The 26,434-nt window shown below is 37.0% G+C and overlaps 3 protein-coding genes across 3 annotated transcripts in view; 1 reads left to right on the top strand and 2 right to left on the bottom strand.

Annotated features, from left to right (window-relative positions):
- The window catches only part of LOC137049384 (THAP domain-containing protein 5-like), a 163,647-nt gene that overhangs the window by 74,406 nt on the left and 62,807 nt on the right, over positions 1-26,434 (bottom strand). The gene's annotated exons all lie outside the window — the stretch shown is intronic.
- Positions 439-3,866, top strand: LOC137049376 (uncharacterized). Its single transcript, XM_067427923.1, has 3 exons — positions 439-985; positions 1,212-1,316; positions 2,511-3,866. The coding sequence occupies exons 1-3, from the start codon at positions 628-630 to the stop codon at positions 2,786-2,788; spliced, it is 741 nt and encodes a 246-aa protein (XP_067284024.1). The 5' UTR covers positions 439-627; the 3' UTR covers positions 2,789-3,866.
- LOC137049255 (zinc finger protein OZF-like) overlaps positions 22,953-26,434 on the bottom strand; it is a 37,394-nt gene continuing 33,912 nt past the window's right edge. The window contains exon 3 of the mRNA XM_067427751.1: positions 22,953-25,400. Coding sequence (XP_067283852.1) covers positions 24,553-25,400 — 848 coding nt within the window. The 3' untranslated portion in view covers positions 22,953-24,552. The remainder of the gene's footprint in view (positions 25,401-26,434) is intronic.

Below are 26,434 nucleotides of genomic sequence, written 5' to 3'. Positions count from 1 at the left end.
AAATGTTTCAAATTAATCTCTTTTGTTTCAGGTGTGTGGGAATACAAATGTAAAATCATGGTAAGTGAGGCTTTTCACCTTTTGTCTTTAATGGCTGTTGCTGATTCTGCCTCATGACTTTAACTGCTGTGACTGTTGATGCTAATCAATATCTCAGTTAAGTGTGAATGAATGAATGGATGAAGGTGTGACTCTTCCTGATGTCTATGATAATCAGGGCTATAGTTGTGCTGATTGAAACTGCTCACATCCTTTAAGTGCTTTGTGTGCTTTATCGTCACCTGTAAGGACGGCCCCCTGAAATCTCTATAAAAGCACAATGTTTCTCTGATTTACTCACACTTGATGACTGCAGCTCTACTGGTGAAGTCACTGAGATCTATTATAAAGATGGCGTTTGTTAAAGTGAAGAGTGAAGACGAGGAGATTGAAGATACGTTCAGAGTTAAACAAGAAGACTTGAAGATTGAAGAAACATTCAGTGTTAAACAAGACGTGAAGATTGAAGAAACACTCAGAGTTAAACAGGAAGATGTAAAGGTTGATAAAACATTAAGAGTGAACCATGAAGAAACTGAGGAACAAACGGGTAGGTTACATTCTCAAAACACGGACGTCACAAACAACATGACTGTATTATGGTCAGTAGACGAGGTGCGGACCTTCCTCTCCTTGGTAGCCGAGGAGCGGATCCAGCGAGACCTGAATGGGATGACCCGGAATGAAAAAGTTTTTAAGGAAGTTGCTCAGCTCTTGGCCGCACACGGCTACCACCGGACTTACAAACAGTGTAGGGACAAGTTAAAAAAACTAAAAAGCAACTACAGAACCATAAAGGAGCACAACAGCCGGAGTGGTTCAAAAAGAAGCACGTGGAAGTGGTTCGACCAAATGGATGCCATCTATAGAAGGAAACCAGCGAGCAATGTTAAGGAGGATGCCCAGGACTCGGCCACATCGTTTTTGGAGAACACGATGGAGGATGGTACGTTGTTATGTTAACTCTATATTAGGCTATGCTTGAAAGCTTCACTTTACTGACCATTTACTTTTAAATCTTTGCCTATTTAATTGTTAAATTTGTGTAAAATCACCATGCTGACCACAACACAGCACAAAGAGCTAGTAGCTAACAGCTAGCGGTATTGCAGTAATTTGTGTATACAAACTTATTTTTGTTTGAAATTCACTGTCTACGATTGATTCTTTAGCACTTTCTCCATGCAATGATGGCTCAACGTCGCCACCAGCACGACCACCAACACCAGCAACAACAACCTCCAGCATCAGCATGAAACCGGAGCACGTGGTTACAGGTATGAAATATGACTAAAACACTTACAGTTACAAATCTTATCTCTAGACTTAAGGCTGATTTATACTTCTGCGTTGGACCTACGCCGTATCCTCTATGCCTCAAGTTACGCATTGGTTTTAGTTTATACTTCTGCATGTTGTTGTCCGTGTCAATATGCAATTACACATGCAGACCGCTAGTGGGCAGTGTCCAGAGGCATGTTGATGGTAACCCCAAATCTCAAGGCAAACGCTGAAGAAGTGGCTAGTTTACCTGTCATTGCATACACCCGAATTATCAGCTGTGATGGCGGCAGATAGCGGCTTTTCTTGCACCTTGACTTGTTGTATGTAATACAAATTAAGCATCTCTAGATGATGAGTAGAGTAACATCAGAACATAAGAGGCGATCTTGCACTAAATGCTTTTTAATGGGGTAAAAGGTAGTAACATTAATTAAAGGATTAGTTTACTAATTTTTACTGATAATCTCCTCACCCAAGTCATCCAAGATGTCCATGTCTATCTTTCTTCATTCGAAAAGAAATTAAGGTTTTGATGAAAACATTTCAGGATTTTTTCTCCATATAAGGAACTTCAGTGGGCACCAAACGGTTCAAGGTCCAAATGACAGTTTCAGTGCAGCTTCAGAGGCAGTGTTGCCAAGTCCGCGGTTTTCCCGCGTAATTATGCTATTTTAACACGGTTGCTGCGGGCTGTTTTTCATGTCCGTAGGTTAAAGGGACCCCAATTATATGATATTAAGCCCCAGAAATGCTCATTTTCGCAGGGAACCTTGCCCAAAAAAAAACATATTTTACCCCCACAATGCGATTGGGCTTGTTTTTGGGCTAGTTTTGAGTTGCAATTGGGCGGGTTTCTTGTGAAAACCTGGCAACACAGTTCAAAGGGCTTTAAACGATTATTCACGCTTCATAACTTCCGTTAAGGGAGCATAGTGACCATCGATGCACCCTTGGTTTTGCGGTGCATTTTGGAACTTTTTAGGGAGCAAACATTTCAGTGCACTTGAAGGATTGAGACAGACCATTGAGACAGCCCTTAAAATGGCTGACTCCCTGGTCAGTGCCCTGACTACTGAACTAGGGAGCTGATTGAGACGCACACTATATTGTACTCTCAAAAAAATGTTCATCATGGTAAAAAACATTAGTTTCTCAAAAAAATTATATATATATATATTTTTGTCCAGGCAAGAGGAGACAGAACCAGCAGCATCAGGAGCATATTGCTATTTTAAGAGAGATGCAGATGGCTGATATTCAGCAGCAGGAGCTGAACCGGGCACAAAGGGAGCGCCATGTGCAGATTGCAATCGATGAGGCCCGGCTAGCGAGGGAACAGGAAGCGGCCTTAAGGGCGGAGGAAAATACCCAAACGGCTGCATTCAACCAAGCCTTCCTCAATGTCATGGGGACACTTTTACAGGCGATGAGTGGCCGGCGAGAACAGAACTCTCTGCCCGACTAGTACATACTTTATGTAAATAGTTTTTTATTGTTTTGAGCTCTTTTTTTTTTTATCTAGAAAAAGTTTAATACTACATACATGTTTTCATTTTGTTCCAAGGTTGCATACATTTTCACTTTTGTTGCCTATATCGCTTAAGGATATTTTATTTTGCACTTCATACACACATTGTTTTCTTAATATTTCATGATCATATAATGTACACGTAAATGCCCTCCTCCTCCTCTACAGCCCGTGGCAGTGCAGCCGCAGGCTCTGCTGCTAAAGGTGAATCTCATCCCAGATAGCAGACAAACACTGAATCTAATGTGGTCAGAACCAAAGTTTATAGGACTGTGTTCTCTGGAATCATATCAAGCGGAGCACTTCTACATTCCGATGTGTTGTCATAGCTGATTACCATAAAGTTGAGCTGATTTCAACTCCCTTCGACGGCCAAATCATCCAATACGCGCCGCTCTCGCAGGAGCTCTCATTGAAATTGAATGACTTCCGGCCACTTTGATGCTCTCGCCGGCAGCGGTGTGAACGCACCGCTATAGAAATGTAAGCTAAGATCAGCATGCTGATGATAGTCAAAGTGTGTGGGTTTCTGAAAACCGTTGAGAAACAACTTCTAAAAGAAGTTGCTAATCTTCCTATCCATGCCTGGGGGCCGATTGCTGAAATGTGGCCCAAGAGCTAAGAACTGTAGGTCCTCTTAGGCATTTTGGGTATCATCACTATTTTCAAAGGTCACAAAACAGACTGGTATTCGCTTGTATTTGGGAGTCTGAAGATATGCACAAAATAGACGGGTCAGTTTGCGCGAATATCGCATGCAGAATTTCCACCTTAACATCTTGGTGCAAAGTCATTACAGCCAATGAAAACCTCCACGGTGCCATTTCAAGATTGTTCTCAACAAAAAAAAATCACAACCGCTGTGTAGGTGCCTCAGTCAACTGTGTTAAAGTATGCAAACAGCTTGAGCATCACTACGGAAAAGCAGAACATTTCTGACTTCACATCTCCATTTGCCGCTCATCCCGACCTATATACAGCTTCTCTCACCGATCAGATGCATTCGGACGTAGTCGATGTCCAACACACCTACTTAAACCCTCATGTTTGCCTCAATGTGTCCTTGTCGAGTATTGTTCCTTGCAACCTGCTGAGTGTTTGACATGGTTTAAGTCAAGTCTTTTCCTGGTTTAAGTCTGTTCATGCTTTGAGTCAAGTTTGTTCTAGTCAATTCATCATTTGTGTTGTATCTGTTCACATCTGTCCATAAACTGCACTTGGGTTCATCACTTCAACTTGCCTTCAGTGGATCTAACGCTACAGCATGTAAACGTGTGTTTATTGAGAAGTTCCATTCATATACATTACAGTAGCGAATATCTAATCTGCGGATGCAAATATGCATTACGAATGTTAAGTGCTTGTCGAAAGTTATGCTTCGAAGGGTATGCGCAGCTTAATGTTAAAGTTTGTACACTGTTGGTTAAGCCTATAATTATGTTGTGTTGTATTGATTTCATGGTCAAAATAAAATAGTTGGTATTTTTATCATACCAGACTTCCAGTGAGGAAAGTTTCGATGGCATTTTCTTTACATATTAGCTCCATATGATGTTTAAGATGGCTATCACTACTCGATCCGTACTGGAAACACGATTTGTTCTGCGCATGTGCGAAAATGTGTCTACTAAATGTGTCTTACTAAATGTGAATCAATTTATGGCAGTTGTTATTTGAGTCACTACCGTCACTACTCGATCCGTACCATGATAGTTTTTAAAAAATTGTTTTATTTATTTATTGCATAATTATAAATCAATACAAAATAAACAATACAGAAATATGAACATGTGGTAATACAGAGAAGAAAATAAAGATACATTTCAATTTACCTCAAGTTTGTTCAATAATAAGAGACATTTTAAAGTTTTTATTTATTTATTTGTGGTGATTTTTTGAAGAGATGATAATAATTGTTAATCATAAGCAAATACTTTGCAGTTAGGTTTGAAAATAAAGTATTTTGCTTTGTGAATATAATATTTACCCATCATACAAATACAACTTAAGACATTATCTAGCTCTTTACTTTCAGAAACATCCGAATGAAAAAGAACCTTAGTTACAGAAATATTACACAGCTGGTGAAATACAAGAATTAAGGAAGATGAAATTTGAAGCCAACATTTTTTAGAGTAAGAACAGAATTAATACAAGACAGAATAAGTGTACAAGAGATTCTTACTCCTGTTACCAAAAAGAGCAAAGAGGGGAGACATTGATTACATTTATTTATTTATTACAAGGGTAATAACGATAGATAATTTTAAGATGGTTTTCTTTTAATTTATTATTAAATAAGAATTTGTAAAAAAAGAATACCTTTTGAAATGAAATATTTGGGAAAAGTGCTAACAATTTCCCATAAACCTTAATTGAATAATGACTAACAGTGATGAAGTTGCTTAAAAAATTATTTGTATATTGGATATTAACCCCTTGTAAAACTAGTTGAAGGATTCAAATGCAAACTACAATATGCTTTATAAGATGTCACCAAAAACAACAAATTAGCAGGGATAGTCTTTGTAAGCTTAAAGTAGTTGTTGTGATGCATTTATACAATATAGTTAAATTAAATCTTTATAAGAATGCAAGTCTCCCCGTTACGAGACAAAAGTATATATTCCAACATTATTATGTGGCTCTAATTACATTGATTAAATAGTTAAATAAAATATTAAAAATATAAATTAAATAGTTTACACTTGCTTGAACCCATTTGGGAAAAAATACAGATATATATATATGTGTGTTTGTTTACATTAAATATGTCATTTTCTAAAGATATGTTCTACTTATTTCAGCATACCTGTCTACAATATACAGAATACAAATGTCTGCATTTAAGAAACACCGGATAGTTATTTATTCATTCAATTAATTTATTCATAAATGTATTAATTTCCTCCATCTTTCATTTATTCACTCCCTCCATATGCTGTTTGTTCACACACTTACTCACTCACTCCCTCCCTCCCTCCCTCGCTGATTATGGAACATGGAATTGACCTTCAGGCCTTGTTCATCAGCACAGTGAGACAAAAATGTTTCCATGTCCTCTCGCCACTGAAATATAAACAAAAAGTCATCCTTTTCTTCAGATGATTCACCACCCAGGACCTTCCTGAGGGCATTTTGTTGGTCATCACTGTTCATCCTCAGAAAATCAGGCTCTGTCACCTCCCCACAGAATAAATCTCTGTGATTGTGTACGCAGTACCAGGCTTTATGAAGGTTTCTCACAATGGTTGGTTGTTGAACCTGGTAAACACAATAAGACAAACTAAGGAGGTGTGATGCTTCTTCTGTCCAGTACGCAAATCTCTGACCATGTCTTTGGAAAAAAAATGTATATATGCTCTATTTTTATAACACCTTTCTAGTGTCACTTTGCTAACAGTGAAAAAACAAACAAGATGCCGAAATTTTATCTGTAGAGTCTGTCATACCCTTCTAGGCAAATCCTCTCCATCAGCTGAATGCACCACCACTGGCGAAACAATGGCACCTCCTCCTAAAAACACATGCATAAAAACAAAAGCAAATTGACACATGCCAATAGTTTGATGGCATACTTGTGTAAAAATCCAGCTTACTCTGTGAATGTTAATGAACATGATGTGCATGTGCTGAGGGCATACCATGAAATACAAAAACACTTTAAGACTTTGATTTTATCATCTAACAGATTTAACAAATTAAACATTCTTACCATCAACATGTAGACAGCACAGGAATTCTCTGTACTCTGTTGAGGGGGGAAAAAATGGAAAAGGACCAAAAAAAACAAACCATTTGTTTCAAAACAACTGATAGCTTGTTTTAACATGTATACATACATACATACATACATACATACATACATACATACATACATACATACATACATACATACATACATACATACATACATACATACATACATACATACATACATACATACATACATACATACATACATACATACATACATACATACATACATACATACATACATACATACATACATACATACATACATACATACATACATACATACATACATACATACATACATACATACATACATACATACATACATACATACATACATACATACATACATACATACATACATACATACATACATACATACATACATACATACATACATACATACATACATACATACATACATACATACATACATACATACATACATACATACATACATACATACATACATACATACATACATACATACATACATACATACATACATACATACATACATACATACATACATACATACATACATACATACATACATACATACATACATACATACATACATACATACATACATACATACATACATACATACATACATACATACATACATACATACATACATACATACATACATACATACATACATACATACATACATACATACATACATACATACATACATACATACATACATACATACATACATACATACATACATACATACATACATACATACATACATACATACATACATACATACATACATACATACATACATACATACATACATACATACATACATACATACATACATACATACATACATACATACATACATACATACATACATACATACATACATACATACATACATACATACATACATACATACATACATACATACATACATACATACATACATACATACATACATACATACATACATACATACATACATACATACATACATACATACATACATACATACATACATACATACATACATACATACATACATACATACATACATACATACATACATACATACATACATACATACATACATACATACATACATACATACATACATACATACATACATACATACATACATACATACATACATACATACATACATACATACATACATACATACATACATACATACATACATACATACATACATACATACATACATACATACATACATACATACATACATACATACATACATACATACATACATACATACATACATACATACATACATACATACATACATACATACATACATACATACATACATACATACATACATACATACATACATACATACATACATACATACATACAGTACTTAAAGGATTGTTTCACCCAAAAATGAATCTCTCAGATTTAATCAATAATTAATTTCATTTGTTTTCCGAAGAGGAACAAAGTCTTATGGGTTTGGAACAACACTGGTGTGAGTAATTAATGACAGAATTTTAGTTAATTCATGTAAATTTTTAGGTGAACTGTCATTATTTACTTACCCTCATGTTCCACATCTGTATACACTTTCTTTGTTTATTTAAAACGTACCCTAAGGTCTCTTCCTGTTTATTCAGTCCAGGATCCCGGGTCAGTGCAGGTTGCATTATCTCTGGCATTCCAAAGAAAACACTAAATACATAATGTGTAATCAAATTATCAGCAATGGCGCCAGGCAGTATACATTTTTGTAATTATCCCTAATGCACAGCCAGGCAGTCAAGCCGCTCTAGACCTTCGATCACACACAGTAGCCCGCCCCTCCCCCGATGCCGCTGTTGCGCGCTCAAACAGCAACAGGTCCTCGCACGCTGGTCAGTCAACAATTTCAAAAGAAGTTAACGTTAGAAGACCAAGACTACTGGTAAGTAAATAAGGCAAACAATATTTTTTAGTAAAAGAAGACGGGAATTGTGTGTCGTGACGTGCTTTTTCAGTGCCAAATGGTTATAAGTATACTGCTTTTTGATGTGTCTTTGACACGTTTTAACAAGATTAAACGTTAACGTTACCTAGCTAACGTCGTTAGCTGATGCATGTTATGACAATTTTCAGACAATGAAGAGAAAGTCCACAGACATCTCTTCTTATTTTAAGAAGAAAAGTACAGAAGGAGGTGTGAAAGAGATGGCAGGGGAGCAGAGGCTTAGTAATAGTGAGGAGGATGGAGGAGAGGAACAGACAGAGCAGCATGACAAGGATACACAGCCAGCATTAGTGACAGAACACAATGAGGAGGAAAAACAGTCAGCAGCAGCCCAGGGACAGTCAGCACCATTGGTCACAGAAGTGTGGCAGGACATGGCAAAAGCAGGTGTTAGACGTGTTCCTGGACCAACAGGTAAGGTAACGATCACATGTCCCTAATAATGTAATTGATGGCTAGCCTAGATAGTTACTCCATCTGGAGAAATGTATGTTTTGTTTATAATAACAAAACCAATAAACCAAAGTATATCAGTAGGAGTTTCCTTAAATCTTTCTGTTTTCTACAGGCCGGTTTACTACACCAGTAGAATAAAATTCTGAAATGATGGTTTCTAGTTTTGGTGTGCCACCCCAAGATTTTAACCACTTCAGCTCTGCACCCCCTCTATGATGAAATTGCATCATCATAATCTTTTTTTTAAATCTATAACTCGCGCACCACAAAACTAGACATATATGGTATCATTTGAAAGATTAGAACCTCAGCTTTCTTAATAACTAAATAACTTCTGCATTTATATTACACAGAAGAAAATAATACGATCTGAATTCGACCCCCCCCCCCCCCCCCGACACACACACACACACAATGAGAAAATCATGCAAATAAAATAAAATTTCAACCACACCTTAAATAGACAAGTCATATATCAAATGAAAGCTATCGGCCTCAGGAATATCAACTGAGCAGTTATGGAAGTAAAACTGTGCCACTGGATTTTGAATTCTAATTTTTAGCACTGAATTTTGTTACATCGAATTTTTAACACTGAATTTTATTTTGCATCTAAATCAGACTTTGAATTTTAAAAGCCATCGAATTTCTAGCTCTGTTTTTTTTTTGCCTATGACATTTTTTCAATGTTTTAAAAAAATTCAGTGTAAAAAGAAATTCAACGTCTCAAAAAATTCAGTGTAAAAAAATTCAACGTCTCAAAAGATTCAGTGTTAAAAAATTCAACGTCTCAAAAGATTCAGTGTAAAATAATTCAACGTCTCAAAAAATTCAGTGTAAAAATATTCAGAGTCAACATCCGGGTAACCAAGGAGAAGCAATCGATCCCTGTATCAAATCATCCAACATCCAGCCAATCATTTACGCTCCATTGGTCATGAGTAAACTCACTGAAGCGCCATCGTGTGTGTTCTGAGCCATGCTGCTGAGCTCTGGAGCTCACCTGAAGTGAGCTTCCCCGCCAGTGCCGTTTCTAGTCATAGGCAAACTAGGCGGTCGCCTAGGGCGCCAACAGTTGGGGGGCGTCAATGAGCCCCCGCCCCAACAAGATTTTTTAGTTATTTCATATATATTTTATTATTAATATTTCTTACTTTTGCTATTTCAAGGCATTATGATTAGTTGCGATTATTGGAGTGAAGTCGCCATGGTGATAGTGGAGCTGCTGTAATGAAATGAGATCATGTAGAGGGCGGCAGGGAACGTCGTCATCCGTGGCGTTGTAACGCTTGTGTCCGAGTGAAAAATGTGGATAGCTCACTTAATGTAACTGGAGTGGATGCAAACACGGAGGCGATTAACATCAAACAGATCGCACTTTATTCCCCGCTGAACTCTCATCACAAACTCCCTTTCCATCCACATCATTACTTAATAAAACAAAATAACTGTTAGCAACAGAAAACAGAAAATAATCCCCACACATGGGAGCTCAAGACTCAGTGCGCACATACACAAAATGCAGACTTCGTTTGCAGGGAGCGCGCGCAACTCTTAAAGGGGCCACACTATATTTCTACTCGTTACAGCGTGCTTTAGTTTCATCATCATGAAAAGGTCAAAGCCATCAGGGGCTCAGTATCGTAAAAAGAAAGCGAAATATACAGGTATAGCCTACTTATTGGTTACTTGTTCTCTACTAAGCTGGTCCCTCTATCATAACGTTGAGCAAAACATTACACTGAATATTAGTACTGGACGGACCACACGCCATGCTCATTTCAGCTGCAGAACATTATAGCAGTTAATTTGAATAATTTTTTTTTACATCAGAGATAGCTGTTTAGTGTAAATTGATCAAGTAGTCTAATACTGTCATAACCATGGGCGTCACTAGGCCCTTTTTTATGAACTTATGCATCAGCCCCCCCTAAAAAAATATGTGATTAACCTTTAAAACATGAAACTGGCGCAAGGCTTCGGCTACTGCTTCGTCCCGTCTTTTAGTCTTTGTGTCAGTGTGTTCTTCAATCCGCAGCGGCGACGAGTGACATGGTTTTCAAGCTATTGTTATCTAATTTTTTGGCCTTCAGAACATCTTAAAATACACATATGTAGATCATAGAAATCAAATTTTTCTCGGGGGAGCATGCCCCCGAACCCCCCAACATCTGTGATCTCAGAGATAATAAACCTAGCTACATTATTCGATTAATGCATGTACAATTTGCCCATGAAATAAGGAAGTCATATTTACTTAATAAGTAGAAGTTTAAAAAAAAAAAAAGGGGGGGGGGGGGGGTGCAACATATGAATCTCGCCTAGGGTGCCAGAAAGGCTAGAAACGGCCCTGTTCCCCGCCTTCCTGTTTTAGCGTCACATGACCAATGGAGCGTAAATGATTGGCTGGATGTTGGATGATTTGATACAGGGATCGATTGCTTCTCCTTGGTTACCCGGATGTTGACTCTGAATATTTTTACACTGAATTTTTTGAGACGTTGAATTATTTTACACTGAATCTTTTGAGACGTTGAATTTTTTAACACTGAATCTTTTGAGACGTTGAATTTTTTTACACTGAATTTTTTGAGACGTTGAATTTCTTTTTACACTGAATTTTTTTAAAACATTGAAAAAATGTCATAGGCAAAAAAAAACAGAGCTAGAAATTCGATGGCTTTTAAAATTCAAAGTCTGATTTAGATGCAAAATAAAATTCAGTGTTAAAAATTCGATGTAAAAAAATTCAGTGCTAAAAATTAGAATTCAAAATCCAGTGGCACAGTTTTACTTCCATACAGTTAATTTCACCGATCCAATATTTTACAGTAAATTCATTATCAAAAGAATCACAAAGATGGAAATGACTCCTTTGAACAAGCAAACACATAAGTCATATTCCTGTTCGGATCACAAACTCATTGTAAAGCTACAACCCTATATCAGCTTGTTCCTTAGGTTGTTTGCTTCAAAATGAGACTATTTTTACATGTCTGTGAGCAAGTATGGCCAAATGACACTGTAATATGTCACCGATGTCCAGATCAAAACATGTGATGCAGACAAATATTCTTATTATTGCTAGTTTTGATTGTCGATGTTAGCCATGATTTTTGATGATGTCATCACATATTGCATCTCAGCTCTTTATAGACATGTGGATCATGATTCTAGACCAATCAGAGCCCGAGATCTCCCTTTACAAAGTTGAAGAGGCAGAGCCTTCTTTTCGATTTCCTAGTGGCCAGTTTATGTCAATGGAGATGAGTAGGAGTTATTAGATACTTTGGTCAGATAAATCTCAATAACTTTTATTTGCAAGGAGATATCAAGAAAATTAATTTTACCCCTGTTTAGTGCCAATTTATAGAATCAACAGAAACTTCCAAAAAGCTTGGAGAATTAATGATTATGTTGTGTTGTATTGATTTCATGGTCAAAATAAAATAGTTGGTATTTTTATCATTCCAGCCTTCCAGTGAGGAAAGTTTCGATGGCATTTTCTTTACAAAATGATAAAAAATATAGATTTTTAAATAACAAATTAGTTAAAATTAAATCAAAATATTAATTTTTTATATATGTTTATCATAAGATTGTGAATAGATACAATAGAATATATGCAATATTCCACCACTGTGTTAAAATTTAGATTTATTTCTGTAAAATGATACAATTTTGATCAATTTACTCCAATGTATGTGGTAGGGCTGGACAATAATTCAATATCAATATATATCACGATAATTTTTTTTCCGATAACGGTGATATGATTAGTAAACACATTTTCGATATAATATATATAATAATAATAATATACATAACACTATTTGTCACTGACTGACGTTAGGCGCGCAGCCGTCAGAAAGAGCAGAATACCATTGGCTACTTTCGTGATGACGTACACCGCAGAGTCACGCAACCAGTGCTCAGCACAGCAGCAGTAGGCTGATCTCCAACGCGGCAAATTTTAGCTACAAAATGAGCGCCCTGGCCCTGACCGCAATACAAATGTGACTAAACGAGCTTCCACAAGTGAGGAGAAATCAGACGAAATGGTTGATAAGAGAGGAAAGAATAATTCAGTGGTATAGAAGTGGTTCGGCTATACGAGCTCTGATAAACTTAAGGTTTCAGCGTGCTGCAAAATGTGCCGGAGAGTAGTGCCGACTAGCAGCGGGAACACATCAAATCTATTCCACCCGATAGAGCATTCTGAGAGTCAGAAGATGAGGCACCATAAAAGTTTAAGCCAACAACCTGTCCCTCAAACAACACCACCATCATCATCATCCCCAACACCAGATGTGTCAAAAGAGAAACCCATGCAGCAAACACAGATCGCTGCATTCATGCCTTATGACACGGTGGAAAACGTGCGCTTCAGGAAAAATGATTTCAATCATCGACCCAAGATACGAGCTCCCTGTGCGAAAATATTCACGCGCAGCTATCCCTGCACTTTATGGTGAAGTTAGGGAAAGGGCGGAGGAACAACTGAAGTCAGTGTCATTTTTCTTTTTTCTGCAACTGAGCACTTTTCAAAAAAATGTTTTATCTTGGCTGAAGCACTTTGGTTTATAAGAACAAGTTTTGTTACAAGTTTTGTGTAAAGAATAATATAATCAGCCTGATATTGAAGCCTGAAGCCTGAGAACGAGGCTCTTATAGAAACTTGAAGTCTGAGAACGAGGCTCTTATAGGAACTTGAAGCCTGAGAACGAGGCTCTTATATAAACTTGAAGCCTCAGAACGAGGCTATTATAGAAACTTGAAGCCGGAGAACGAGACTCTTACAGGAACTTAAAGCCTGAGAACGAGGCTCTTACAGGAACTTGAAGCCTGAGAACGAGGCTCTTACAGGAACTTGAAGCCTGAGAACGAGGCTCTTACAGGAACTTGAACCCTGAGAACGAGGCTATAATAGAACCTTGAAGCCTGAGAACGAGGCTCTTATAGAAACTTGAAGTCTGAGAACGAGGCTCTTATAGGAACTTGAAGCCTGAGAACGAGGCTCTTATATAAACTTGAAGCCTCAGAACGAGGCTATTATAGAAACTTGAAGCCGGAGAACGAGACTCTTACAGGAACTTAAAGCCTGAGAACGAGGCTCTTACAGGAACTTGAAGCCTGAGAACGAGGCTCTTATAGAAACTTGAAGTCTGAGAACGAGGCTCTTATAGGAACTTGAAGCCTGAGAACGAGGCTCTTATATAAACTTGAAGCCTCAGAACGAGGCTATTATAGAAACTTGAAGCCGGAGAACGAGACTCTTACAGGAACTTAAAGCCTGAGAACGAGGCTCTTACAGGAACTTGAAGCCTGAGAACGAGGCTCTTACAGGAACTTGAACCCTGAGAACGAGGCTATAATAGAACCTTGAAGCCTGAGAACGAGGCTCTTACAGGAACTTGAACCCTGAGAACGAGGCTATAATAGAACCTTGAAGCCTGAGAACGAGGCTATAATAGAACCTTGAAGCCTGAGAACGAGGCTCTTATAGAAACTTGAAGTCTGAGAACAAGGCTCTTATAGGAACTTGAAGCCTGAGAACGAGGTTCTTATAGAACCATGAAGCCTGAGAACGAGGCTCTTATAGGAACTTGAAGCCTGAGAACGAGGCTCTTACAGGAACTTGAAGCCTGAGAACGAGGCTCTTATAGAAACTTGAAGCCTGAGAATGAGGCTCTTACAGGAACTTGAAGCCTGAGAACAAGGCTCTTACAGGAACTTGAAGCCTGAGAACGAGGCTCTGAAAGGAACTTGAAGCCTGAGAATGAGGCTCGTATAGGACCTTGAAGCCTGAGAATGAGAAAAATGCAAAAGAACATGCCTGAAACAAGGCCAGTAAATTAAATATATTTAGTCTCAACCTAAATATGGTTTTGCAAGTTTCATCTCCAAAACCATCAGGAGGAAGAGAATCAAGAAAAAGTATCTCCCTCTTCGCTACTAACATAACCTGCAATTGGCATTTTGTTCATATCCATGAAAATTTAACTCACTAACCCTTCCTGTTGAATTTAAAAATATTACAGCTAGAAAAATTATAAAAAGAAACCCAAAACAGAGCAGATAGTGGTCAGCTTCACCCTGCTGCTTTCTCCAAGCTGGAAATAGTATGGCATCCTTAGACCTCACATTTTCCTAATGGTATTGGGACAAAATAATATGCATGGACAAAAAAACAATTACTTTTTTAACAATTAATTTTTGTGTCTGTTCTTTTTCAGTTGATTAGGATATGATAGCAAAAAAATAACTTGCAGGCAAAAACAATGCAATCTCCACATTTTTGTCTTTCCAGGTGGGAACAACATAGAGTCTACAATGTGAATTTTATTTCCCTTACAACATTTTTTGACGCATGTTAAACATGCATGCATCAAATAAATACTTAATATAATATATATAATTGTAATAGATATAATATTATAAAGTACATGTCTTCGTGCAGCTTCATCCACAATCTTGAGGCAAGCATTTCCAATCTAAAAAATGAATTGCAGAATGAATACATCTCTGTGAATGCTGGAATCTTTCCATTATCTGAGAATTTGTTTTTTTGTGCAGTAAACTAAGACACACGCACGTTAAGATTCCATGCACCGGCTTAAACCCAGGCTCCAGAAGTTTTCTTGTGTGAAGAAAGATTTGCCTTGCTTTATGTCCAACACATACTTTAACTAAAAATAAAGAGCGTTTGACATGAGTAAGTAATAGTTATCATTTAAATATGCAAAGTGTGACTAAATAGACAGAATGCTTACCAGTTCTTCCTGAATAGGGACCAAGTCCTTCTCCCACTTTGCACCTGAACAAGCATAGGGAAGCTCTATCTGACATTTAAGGTTTGAATACCAGTGGTCCTGGAGAAACCTCTCAGTTGGTCCATCTGATGATAAAAAAGTGACAATTAGTAACAACAGGAATAAAAAAAAAATCCAGTATTCCTGAGTTTAGCTTTTAATTGTAAACTCTTATACAATATTTTTTGAACATGCTACCCTACTTTTAATTCTGTATTTTGTCCTCAGTCTTGACACACTGTCCCTCTGACAAATAGATCCTTTCGCAATAGTCGCCACCCCTTTGAAAGAGATGCTGGCCACAGTATATGGTCCTTGGTCCTGACTTGTGAATGTGTCTCTTGTCTCACGTCCTGAATTGAACATACTCTCACAAACGTGCGTTTACGATTTTGGAACGACTTTTGTTGCATGCTCTGTGCTCTTCAGATGTTGCCAAGAACCTACAAAAAGAATAATACCCACAAATTAAAACTCGTAATTCTTCTCTTGATTGTTAATTCATTACAATGTAGCAAAGAGAGAGGGAGCATGGCTTTACATGAAGATTCAATTGCTTCTCTAACTAGAAAGGCCATGCATATTTTTAAGTATACCATCACTGACAAGAGAGTGTGGTAGGCCACACTGAGTCAGGAGAATCATTTGGCCTCCATCACTAATTATTTTCTTGGTGATGCTATCTACTGAGGTAAAGAATGCTAAAGTGATAGTGACACTGACAACAGACAGTCCCAGAAACATTACATTATCCACTTCTCTAAATATACAGTGTAACAATGACATAAGTGTTCAGTTACATCTAAAGCAGAATCATAGCAAAGAAAATACATAGATAAGTTTAATTCCAATAGTTATAGTTATTCACTATGTCATTTACCTTCATAATTCAAATACAAACCATTTAATTGAGAAGTTGCATCTTACAGACTGGTGTCAATGTCATCTTCTCGGTCAGCAACTTTAAAATCATCTTCCATGGGACAAGCATTCATGACCTCTGGTAGACGTGGGTGTCGATGGAAGAGGAAGAAGTAGGGACTCTGTCTAGTGGAGAATTGATCAGATAGGAAGCTTCCCATTAACTATTAAATTTGTATTAAAATGAAAAATACCCTTGACATTAATATTAAATATTAATTCAGTTATAACATTGGCAACAGTAGATTATATTATATTATAAATATAATAAGTAAACATGTTAAGGCAACCCGCTTGATTCCATACACCACAGCGGGAATGTGGAGGTCCCAGTCATTGTGGTTTTCATTCACATATTTCCTGAGAGTACGCTTGACATTCCGATTTGTTCTTTCATCCAGCACAAATCAATGCATATATAAAGTTGACAAATAACCATAAGACAACAATAGATCTTACAGGACAGATATCCAAAGAGTTACCTGTCCGTTGGTCTGAGGATGGTAAGCACTGGAGACAGCATGTTTGATTTTCAGCATACTGAATATGCTGTTGTTGAGCTGCAGAGGGATCATCAGTTAAATTTAAGCGGATTCGTTGTAGACAACAACATGAATGTTGAGACTAGAATATGAGGGAACATAATTAAACCTTTACAAAACTTGACCTTGTTGACAAACTCCTTCCCTTGGTCTGTAAGGATTTTCCTAACCATGCCAAACAAGTGCATCTTTGTAGATATTATTGCAGACACTGCTGTCTTAGATTGTATGGGTTCTGCAATAACCCACTTGGTGTACAGGTCTGTCATGTTGAGGGCATACTTATTGTTGCGTGCTGGTTCTGGCAGTAATCCAATCAAATCCAAACCAAGCACTTTCCTAGCTTCTTTTACCTGCATGGCACAAAATTAGCATCAGCCAAATGCCGGTAAAACTGAACACAATTTTGAGACTAACTTAATGTCTGTATTGTCCACAAACATTGACTGTTGTATGAAAAAATAAAATGTAAACATTTAATTCTTTGGTATAGTGTGTATGATTATGTGTGCCTATTGTGATCCCTTATGCCTGTGTAAACACACACACACACACACACACACACACACACACACACACACACACACACACACACACACACACACACACACACACACACACACATTATAAAAGTTAACTTCTTTTAATGTGTTGACTTACATACTAAAGCACAAGAAGACTTGGGGACTAACTAACTGTAGTGTGTTACTTGATGTTACATCTTGTAACTTCATTGCAACTGTGTAATACATATATTTAAATACAAGCTGCAAAATAAATGGCATTAAAGTATATTTCAGTTTACAAATAAATACTTGTCAGTATATTCAAAAGAACAGTTATAATAAAAGACATATAGATGCACATTATATAGTCTGTATTAAGCTTAACTGCATTTAATATAATTAAAAAACAATGTTATTTATTTATTTGAAAATTACATGTAATGGTGGCGATGGCATTATATTTATATATATATATATATATATATATATATATATATATATATATATATATATATATATATATATATATATATATATATATATATATATATATATATATATATATATATATATATATATATATATATTGTTTCTTCAGAATGACTAGAAACACAGGTCCCCTCTTGGTCAGTGTAGAGTGATAGTCCCCTGTTGGTAATATAGACGTGTGAATGTGTGTGTGAGTGAGTGAGTGCTGCAAACAGTGTTGCTCCACACATGAACATTAGCAGAAACATCTGGTACTTTTAAATATAAACAAAAACCTTTAAATATAAAGCTCTTGTCACAAAACCTCTGAAAAATAAAACACTGTACTTTAAACAACTTTAAACATGGGCTCATGTGTTTCATTTAATTTCAGAGATGTTCTTTTCATGTACCTTTGTTGCTTAAGGCAGGCAGGAAGTATGTAAAAAAGAAACTGTCAAGTTTCCATTTCATGTTTTCAGCAAAACAGCCCAGGAAATCTTGCAGTCGTTATTTGCCCATTTTTCAACATAATCCATTGTAAATTTGGGAAGAAAGGTTTGATGTCCACACACGTACAGCCATGATGACAGACGCCCGCTGTTGCACTCTGTCATTGAACTTTAAGTTTAGAGTCTACCCCCAGCCTCGTTTTGGTTTTCAAGATGGAGGCGCGGTAAATAAGGAGAATGCATTTAAAAGTAAAAGGACAAACGTGTCATTACAAAAGTTCACAATGCTGCTCAGGTGAGATATAATGTGGACAACACTGAATAATTATATTTTTGTCAGGTAAAATACTGATAGTTGGTCACTCAAACCCCTTTAACCTCTCTACTTAACCGTCAGACTCGCATATCCATCATGTTTGTAGTTTTTTTAATGCTTTTTATCCAGGTTTGTAGTTCTAATCGAATCCTCGTCCAACTCGCAATGGGTTGTGGGCGATATCAGTTAGAGTGCACATTGATCCGCACTTTGAATTCGGACCGGAAATAGTAAACCATCCGGGTATCTTTGGAATACTCTTTTCAACATTTGGATAGTATGTGAATTGGGACGCAGGGATAGATTAAATATGAACGGACAAATTGTTGGGTGCTTTATATATATTTATGGATGTATGTTTTATTTGCTTTTTATTTATTTACGTTTTATTGCGTGTGAAAATCGGCTAATCAACGATTTCCCGTCACTTTTGTCTTGATTTGTAACATTAGTACTTATGAAACGGTTGTCGCTGTACCTATTTAAATTTTTGCACAAAAAAAAATACTATATAGTAAAATTACTATAAATGTATGCACGGCAGTGTATTTGAGCAATAATATAGTTAAGATGTTATATAGTAGCATCTTAACTATATAAATAAATTGTAGTATGAGTTCCCACGGGTTTTTGAATTTGTAATGTTAGGTCAGATATTGGACATGATATTGGATTTCAATCGATTTCAAACCACATTTGGAAGTGGCTCAGATTGTTTTAGTTTACACGTGTGCTACAAATTCTGATCCCAGCCAGATGAGAGTAAAAAATCTGATTTATTTATTGTGCCAGTGTAAACACAACCAAGGTGCACTGTTATGGTCAGTAAAGACCTTGGCTCCCTACACATTGGTAGACTGATAACGTTTCTAGTGAGCTGACAACCTCCTCATTGTACAACAGTATTTAGTGGTACTTATGAACAATGGATTTCTTTCTGACCTTATTTTTTAAATTACATTAGAATAAACTATTCTCACAAGGCAAAAATATACAATTTGTATACATTTTAGGCATAAATAAATTCTATATTGTGCTCATTATCTGTCTAGTGATGTATGTTTATGCTGAAATATAATTAAATAATGGTTAATAATTCATAAATTATAATCACGTGACACATCTTGAGTCTTTGGGTTTGACTCATTCGTTTGCCGACTCACAGCCCCATAGGCTGGATGCAGAAACAGAAATGATCCTGAACAGAAACAATGGCATGTTGCGCATGCGGTCAATACAAAATGAACAAATCACTCATTGTTCCCTAGTTATATTAAAGATTCGTTCAAAATGAACAACATCACTATTCTTTTGCTGTAATTTGACTTGCATAGGCCGTCTGCCGGAAGCGTGTTATTTTACTTTATAAAGTTTTAAATATGGTTATTTTTCTCACACAAATACATCGCTTAGTTTCAGAAGGCCTTATTAACCACCTAGATGCTCTTTATGATGGATGGATGCACTTTTATGGACTTTAAAACAGAACTACCCATTCGTTACCATTATAAAGCTTGGGAGATTTTTAAAATGTAACTCTGATTGTATTTGTCTGAAAGAAAAAATTTCATACACACTTAGGATGACTGGAGGGTGAGTAAATCGTGGGCTAATTTTAATTTTTGGGTGAACTAACCCTTTAATTGACTATTGTGCTCTTAAAATAAGACTACTTTACATATAATAACAATTTCTCTCGATTTACTTTACTTTAAGCCACCCAAGATGTGCGTGACTTTTTTCAGTATGGAAGCGGAAGCTTTTAAAATCAGATTTCAGCTGTTTGTTCACACAGTGCATCTTTTGAAGCAAATTAATTTTTTGTTTGTTTACACTGTTTACTCAATAGGAACTGGATGAAGAAGATGCCATCCAGATCAAAGAAGACATCAAATCTTGGCTTTCCCAATCTGATCTTTTTTTCCCCTCGTTTCAAGAAATATCTGCGTCCACACGAGATTACAAAAACGGACTAAAAAAGATGTAGTTTGCATGCCAGGCCAGTGTGTAATTCAGGCGCTGTAATTCTGCCACAAAAATACACTAAAAACGGAGAAGAGTTGTGGCTAGACAGGGGTATAGCAGTGTTCGGAGGTGAGGCAAAATCTCACAATAAAATAACAATAAATACATTTGCTACTTAACAGATGTGTTTTATTAATGCCTACACCTACCCCAACCCTAAACATACCCTTACAGGTATGCAGATAATTAAATTACGGATATTAATATGCAGATATTAAGTTAATTAAATGACGCGATATTGATGTGTGCATGCCCAGTGCCCGTAGTTGTATCCCTTACCTCTTTCAACGTGCTGGACGTAGTGTGATGACATCACCGTTTCAGAAAATATACGGATTCGCTGTACACATGAAAACGGAAGATGTTCGTTTTCAGATTTATCCGCTTTGGGACCCGGTTTCGAAAAATATCGGATGCATGCTTCTAAAACGACGGATCCGTTTGGACGAAACGCTGATACAGTACAAAATGTATACGTATACAGCTTAACACGTTTATTATAAAAAGAAGATGTGATGCCACACAGTGATGAACATGACCTTGGCCCAACTTTTTTGAGATTTGTTGATGCCATTAAAATTAAAATCAACTTATTTTCCCCTTAAAATTATACATTTTCTCAGTTTAAACATTTGATACGTAATCAATGTTGTATTCTGAATAAAATATTGAAATTTGAAACTTCTACATCATTGCATTCTGTTTTTATTCACAATTTGAACAGTCCCAACTTTTTTTGAAATTTGGTTTGTACTTTAAGTAGTTTTGAAACCAGTACTTTTACACTTTTACTTGAGTAAAAAGCCTGAGTTTATACTTCAACTTCTACATAAGTATTTTTAAACCCTAGTATCTATACTTCTACCTGAGCAATGAATGTGAATACTTTTGACACCTCTTATCATGTTTAAGTTCATGGGTTCACCTACCAATGGTTTTAGAGGAACGCGCTTTCAGCCAATCAGCAGGCAGATGCGATCATTCCTGACTGACAGGGTTTTAGCGCAATAACTTGTAACAGTATATTCAAGTGCTCGCTATGCTAAAGTGGCATGAATATACAGCAAGTTGTATCTACAGTAAAGAGTGGGAGAGTCATCCAACGTGGATTATACCTGTGGTGGAAGATGACAAAGACTCTTTATAAATATAACCAACTCTGACGTGATACAATGTGATACTGCCAACAGTGAAACCCAGGTAGCAACAGGGTATCCCACTGAGATATGCCGGATCTTGTACATTTGACCTCACTTGCAGGAAGTGATGGCGCGGTCGCAGCGTTTGTAAATAATGTTGTATTTGAAGTAAAAAATTATATAAATACTGTTCAGTTTCTCACACAAACCGATCATTTTCTTAAGACATCAATGTGTCGTCACAAGCCGCTGTGTTTAATATAGATTCGTATGTCTGTTTTTTTACTCTCATAGAAAAACACCCCATTGACATGAATTATATGAGCAACGGTTGGAGTTAAAAATCTTCATTTGTGTTCTACTGAAGAAACAAACACACCTACATCTTGAATTCCCTGGGGGTAACCAGATAAACATCACATTTAAATTTTTGGGTGAACTATCCCCCTGGAGCAGCTAGTTGGCTACATTTCAAATAATTATTAAACAGCGCGCACAAACTATCCAAAAGCGGCAGTCCTTCCTGTGTCCTCTGTTTTATTCACTCACTCAAGTGGACTATAATAGTGGAGTTATGTAGGGCATAATGAATGAGGTTATAGGGGGCGATTTCAAACACAGCATATGTCAGAAAAGAACACTCTTCACCAGTCAGCACTTTGTAGACTTAAAAAGCTTTTCCCTCTGGTAGTTTAATTCACAGGACTGGACACCAGTTATTTTGCCAAGAGATTTTCCTTTTATTATTTTATATAAGGCATAGGAGAGAAAGACAATGTCTAGGAGATGGTGTTCATTACAGCTTTCATTACAGTCTTCTTGGACACGCAGTTTGAATTTTATATGTTGCTTAGATAGAGAAATGAATTGTATTACCAGATAAACAGGTTGTTTACACTATACCTTGTGCTTTCACACGGCACAGTATAACCTAGGACAGGGGTCCCCAATCTCGGTCCAACCCCAATCAAACACACCTGAAACAGCAAATCAATGCCTTTATAGGACCTAGTAAGACACTGATTAGCTGGTTCAGGTGTGTTTGACTGGGGTTGGAGCTAAACTCTGCAGGACAGCGGCCTTCCAGGACCGAGATTGGGGACCCCTTCCCTAGGACATGCATAGAGAAACTTGTTCATTGTTCAAAATATGCATTATAGAGATCTTGTGACGCGACACAATACTTCTTTACAGAGAATTACAGACACATGTACATAATTGGAAAACTTATTCTACATATTCCTGTGTTCAAAATGATCTCTCCATTGCCCCTTTCACACTGCACGTCGGACCCGCAATATTCCCGGAACATTGCCGGGTCGCCTTCTGTGTGAAAGCAACCACGTCCCGGAATTGATTACCGAATTGAACCCGGGTCGGGGACCTAGTAACATTGCGGTATTCGGTCTGGGATGAGCGCTGTGTGAATAAAAGCCAAAACTAATGCCGCAACGTGTCCGTAGTTATCGTGCGACTCCTAGAGCTTGTTTTTTCAATAATACAACCCTGCAGTGCCAAAAGAGCTAGTCGGTGTTTTAAACGCAGAGAGTTTACGTATTTACGTAAAATTTACGTAAAATTAAACAAGCAGAAATGTGCGCAAACTGGACACAAGTCGAGACCACGGAGCTCCTTACTATCCGCGCTGAAGCTGAGATCGCTCGCCATTATACGTCACATCAGGATGTCACGTGTCAACTCGTTCCGGGACTGTTATGGGTTGTGTGTGAAAGCGCACATATTACGGTATTTCGCTGGCAGTGTGAATGGACCAAATCTAGCGGCCCGGGAACAAATGCCGGGTCGCATTATCCGTGTATTTGCCGGAATCGCAGTGTGAAAGGGGCTCATGTCTCATGCTCCTGTGCTCAGACTCACTCTGACTAAATAATAATTAAAATACAAATGATAATGAATATCAGTAAAGAACAATAAAACAAATCCATAATATTAACTGATAATGAATACTAATAAAAAATAATAGTATACAGTAAAAATTTATCTACAGCTTGAATTGTACACACTTCAGTGTTCAACACCTGTTATATATGATGTGCAAACACGTGAATATATAATTATACAAAGCTTTCTGCATCCCCTAATCTAGCTATTCACCACACCTATACATGTTTCATATTATTTATAGATCTTCTTCATTTTACAAGTTATGCAACTAACATGATCTCGAGTGTATCAGTATGTAAAATGACGGTCTGGCATACTTGCGTTTGCATTTACTAATGTACATTAGCCGTGTGATTACAGCTTCTAAACCTGAAGTTTTTACATATGAACAACTTTAGGAAAGTACAAATGTTTTTTTATTCTATTTATTCTGTATTCCTCCCAGTATGAATTTTCATGTGCGATTTAAGGTTTCCCTCTTGACTGAAACGGTCTCCACAGTGCGGGCAGATGAAAGATTTCTCTCCAGTGTGAATTTTCATGTGGACTTTAAGGTTTCCTTCTCGACTGAAACTCTTTCCACACTGAGAGCACGTAAAAGGCTTCTCTGCAGTGTGAATATCCATGTGGAAAGTAAGGTTTCCTTTTTGGCTGAAACTCTTTCCACAGTGTTGGCAGATGAAAGGCTTCTCTCCAGTGTGAGTACGCATGTGAGCTTCAAGGTTTCCATTTTCAGTGAAACTTGTTCCACACTGTTTGCAGCGGTAAAGCCTCTCTTCAGTGTGAACTCTGATGTGAGCTTCAAGGTTTCCTTTTTCAGTGAATCTTGTTCCACACAGTTGACAGGCGAATCTCAGCCTCTCTCCAGTGTGAATTTCCATGTGGTAATTAAGGTGTTCTTTTTGTCTGAAACTCAATCCACACTGTTTACAGGTGAAAGCCTTCTCTCCAGTGTGAGTTCTCATGTGAGCTTGAAGGTTTCCTTGTTGATTGAAAGTTACTCCACACTGTTGGCAGGTGTAAAGCTTCCTTCCAGAGTGAACTCTCAGATGGGCTTCAAGGTTTCCATGCGTTTTGAAATTTAGTCCACACTTACGGCAGGTGAACTTACGGATATTCCATGTTTTCTGAGCCCTTTTTCCTGAAGTAGTTTTTTTAGTCTGTGAGCAATTAAAAGATGTTTCTTCAGTTATGTTATCATTATGTGTCTTGTCCTGATCTTTCTCTTCCATTTCATTCAGATCTTGACTCTCCTCTTCCAATGGCATCAGGTCTAAGGTGAAAAAGGACAAAAGTTAATCCCAATTTAATGCCACAAAGCAACAAACATCAAAACATTCAGACACGCAATACATTAAAACCGTGGGTTCAGGGTCCATCGTTCCTTTTTGATTGAAACGTATTCCACACTGTTGGCAGGTGTAAGGCTTCTCTCCAGTGTGAACTCTAATGTGGACTTTAAGGTTTCCTTGCAAACAAACTCTTTCCACACTGACAGTATGTGAAAGGCTTTTCTCCAGAGTGAATTCTCATATGGACTCGAACGTCTCCTTGATTTAAACTTATTCCTCACTGTTGACAGGTTTACAGCTTATTTCCTGCGTGAACTCATGTGGACTTTAAGGTTAGCCTTTTTCCTGAGGAAATTTTTAAGTCTGTGAACTAAAAGTTTTTTTTCAGTTATGAAATCATGAAAATCACTTCAATTTCATTCAGATCTCAACTCTCCTCTTTAAATGGAGAGTGCAATCTTAAAAAATAGGAATCCTTAAAAGTAGTCAAGAGACAGCATGCACTAAGACAAAAATGCATTTGCCCTCATGTAGGAAAGAAGTTGAATAAGCCCTATTTCTAAAAACGGTGGAATGTTCCTTTAACAAACTCTCTCCCCAAGTCCGACTGGGGCCTGGGTTTTTTTCCATTTATTTTTAATTCTCACTATTACACACTGTTGCAGCTATTTAAATAGTTCAGCTTTGTTTTTAATGTAAAAGTAACATTTCATTTCATTTCTTTAAGATAATTTAGAAAAAAGTTTGAAGCATTTTTGTTTAGTAAATTAAATATTTATTTTTATTTTTTAAGTAAAGACCAAGCCAACAGTGAGTTACTGGCCGACAGTGAGCCCACGTGTTTGATCAATTTAGTCTCTCAAATCAGCACTTGACCTGTCTTGCTTAGAATACAATCCATACCTATAAAACACTTCAAATATCCCAATGTTAGTTTAAACGTTAAGCCTATCACCTCCGCAGTAAAAAGGCATTTCCCTTATCGAGGGAACTTGAGCTGCGTCGAAACGCTACG

This window comes from Pseudorasbora parva, chromosome 20, assembly GCF_024679245.1.
Source record: "Pseudorasbora parva isolate DD20220531a chromosome 20, ASM2467924v1, whole genome shotgun sequence".
Lineage (NCBI taxonomy): Eukaryota > Metazoa > Chordata > Actinopteri > Cypriniformes > Gobionidae > Pseudorasbora > Pseudorasbora parva.
This window is presented reverse-complemented; position numbering and strand designations above follow the sequence as displayed.

Coding starts and splice junctions, on each gene's coding strand:
- LOC137049376 (XM_067427923.1), top strand. CDS start 628: ATGACTGTATTATGGTCAGTAGACGAGGTGCGGACCTTCCTCTCCTTG. Junction 986..1,211: donor GGAGAACACGATGGAGGATG/GTACGTTGTTAT, acceptor TTGATTCTTTAG/CACTTTCTCCATGCAATGAT. Junction 1,317..2,510: donor ACCGGAGCACGTGGTTACAG/GTATGAAATATG, acceptor ATTTTTGTCCAG/GCAAGAGGAGACAGAACCAG.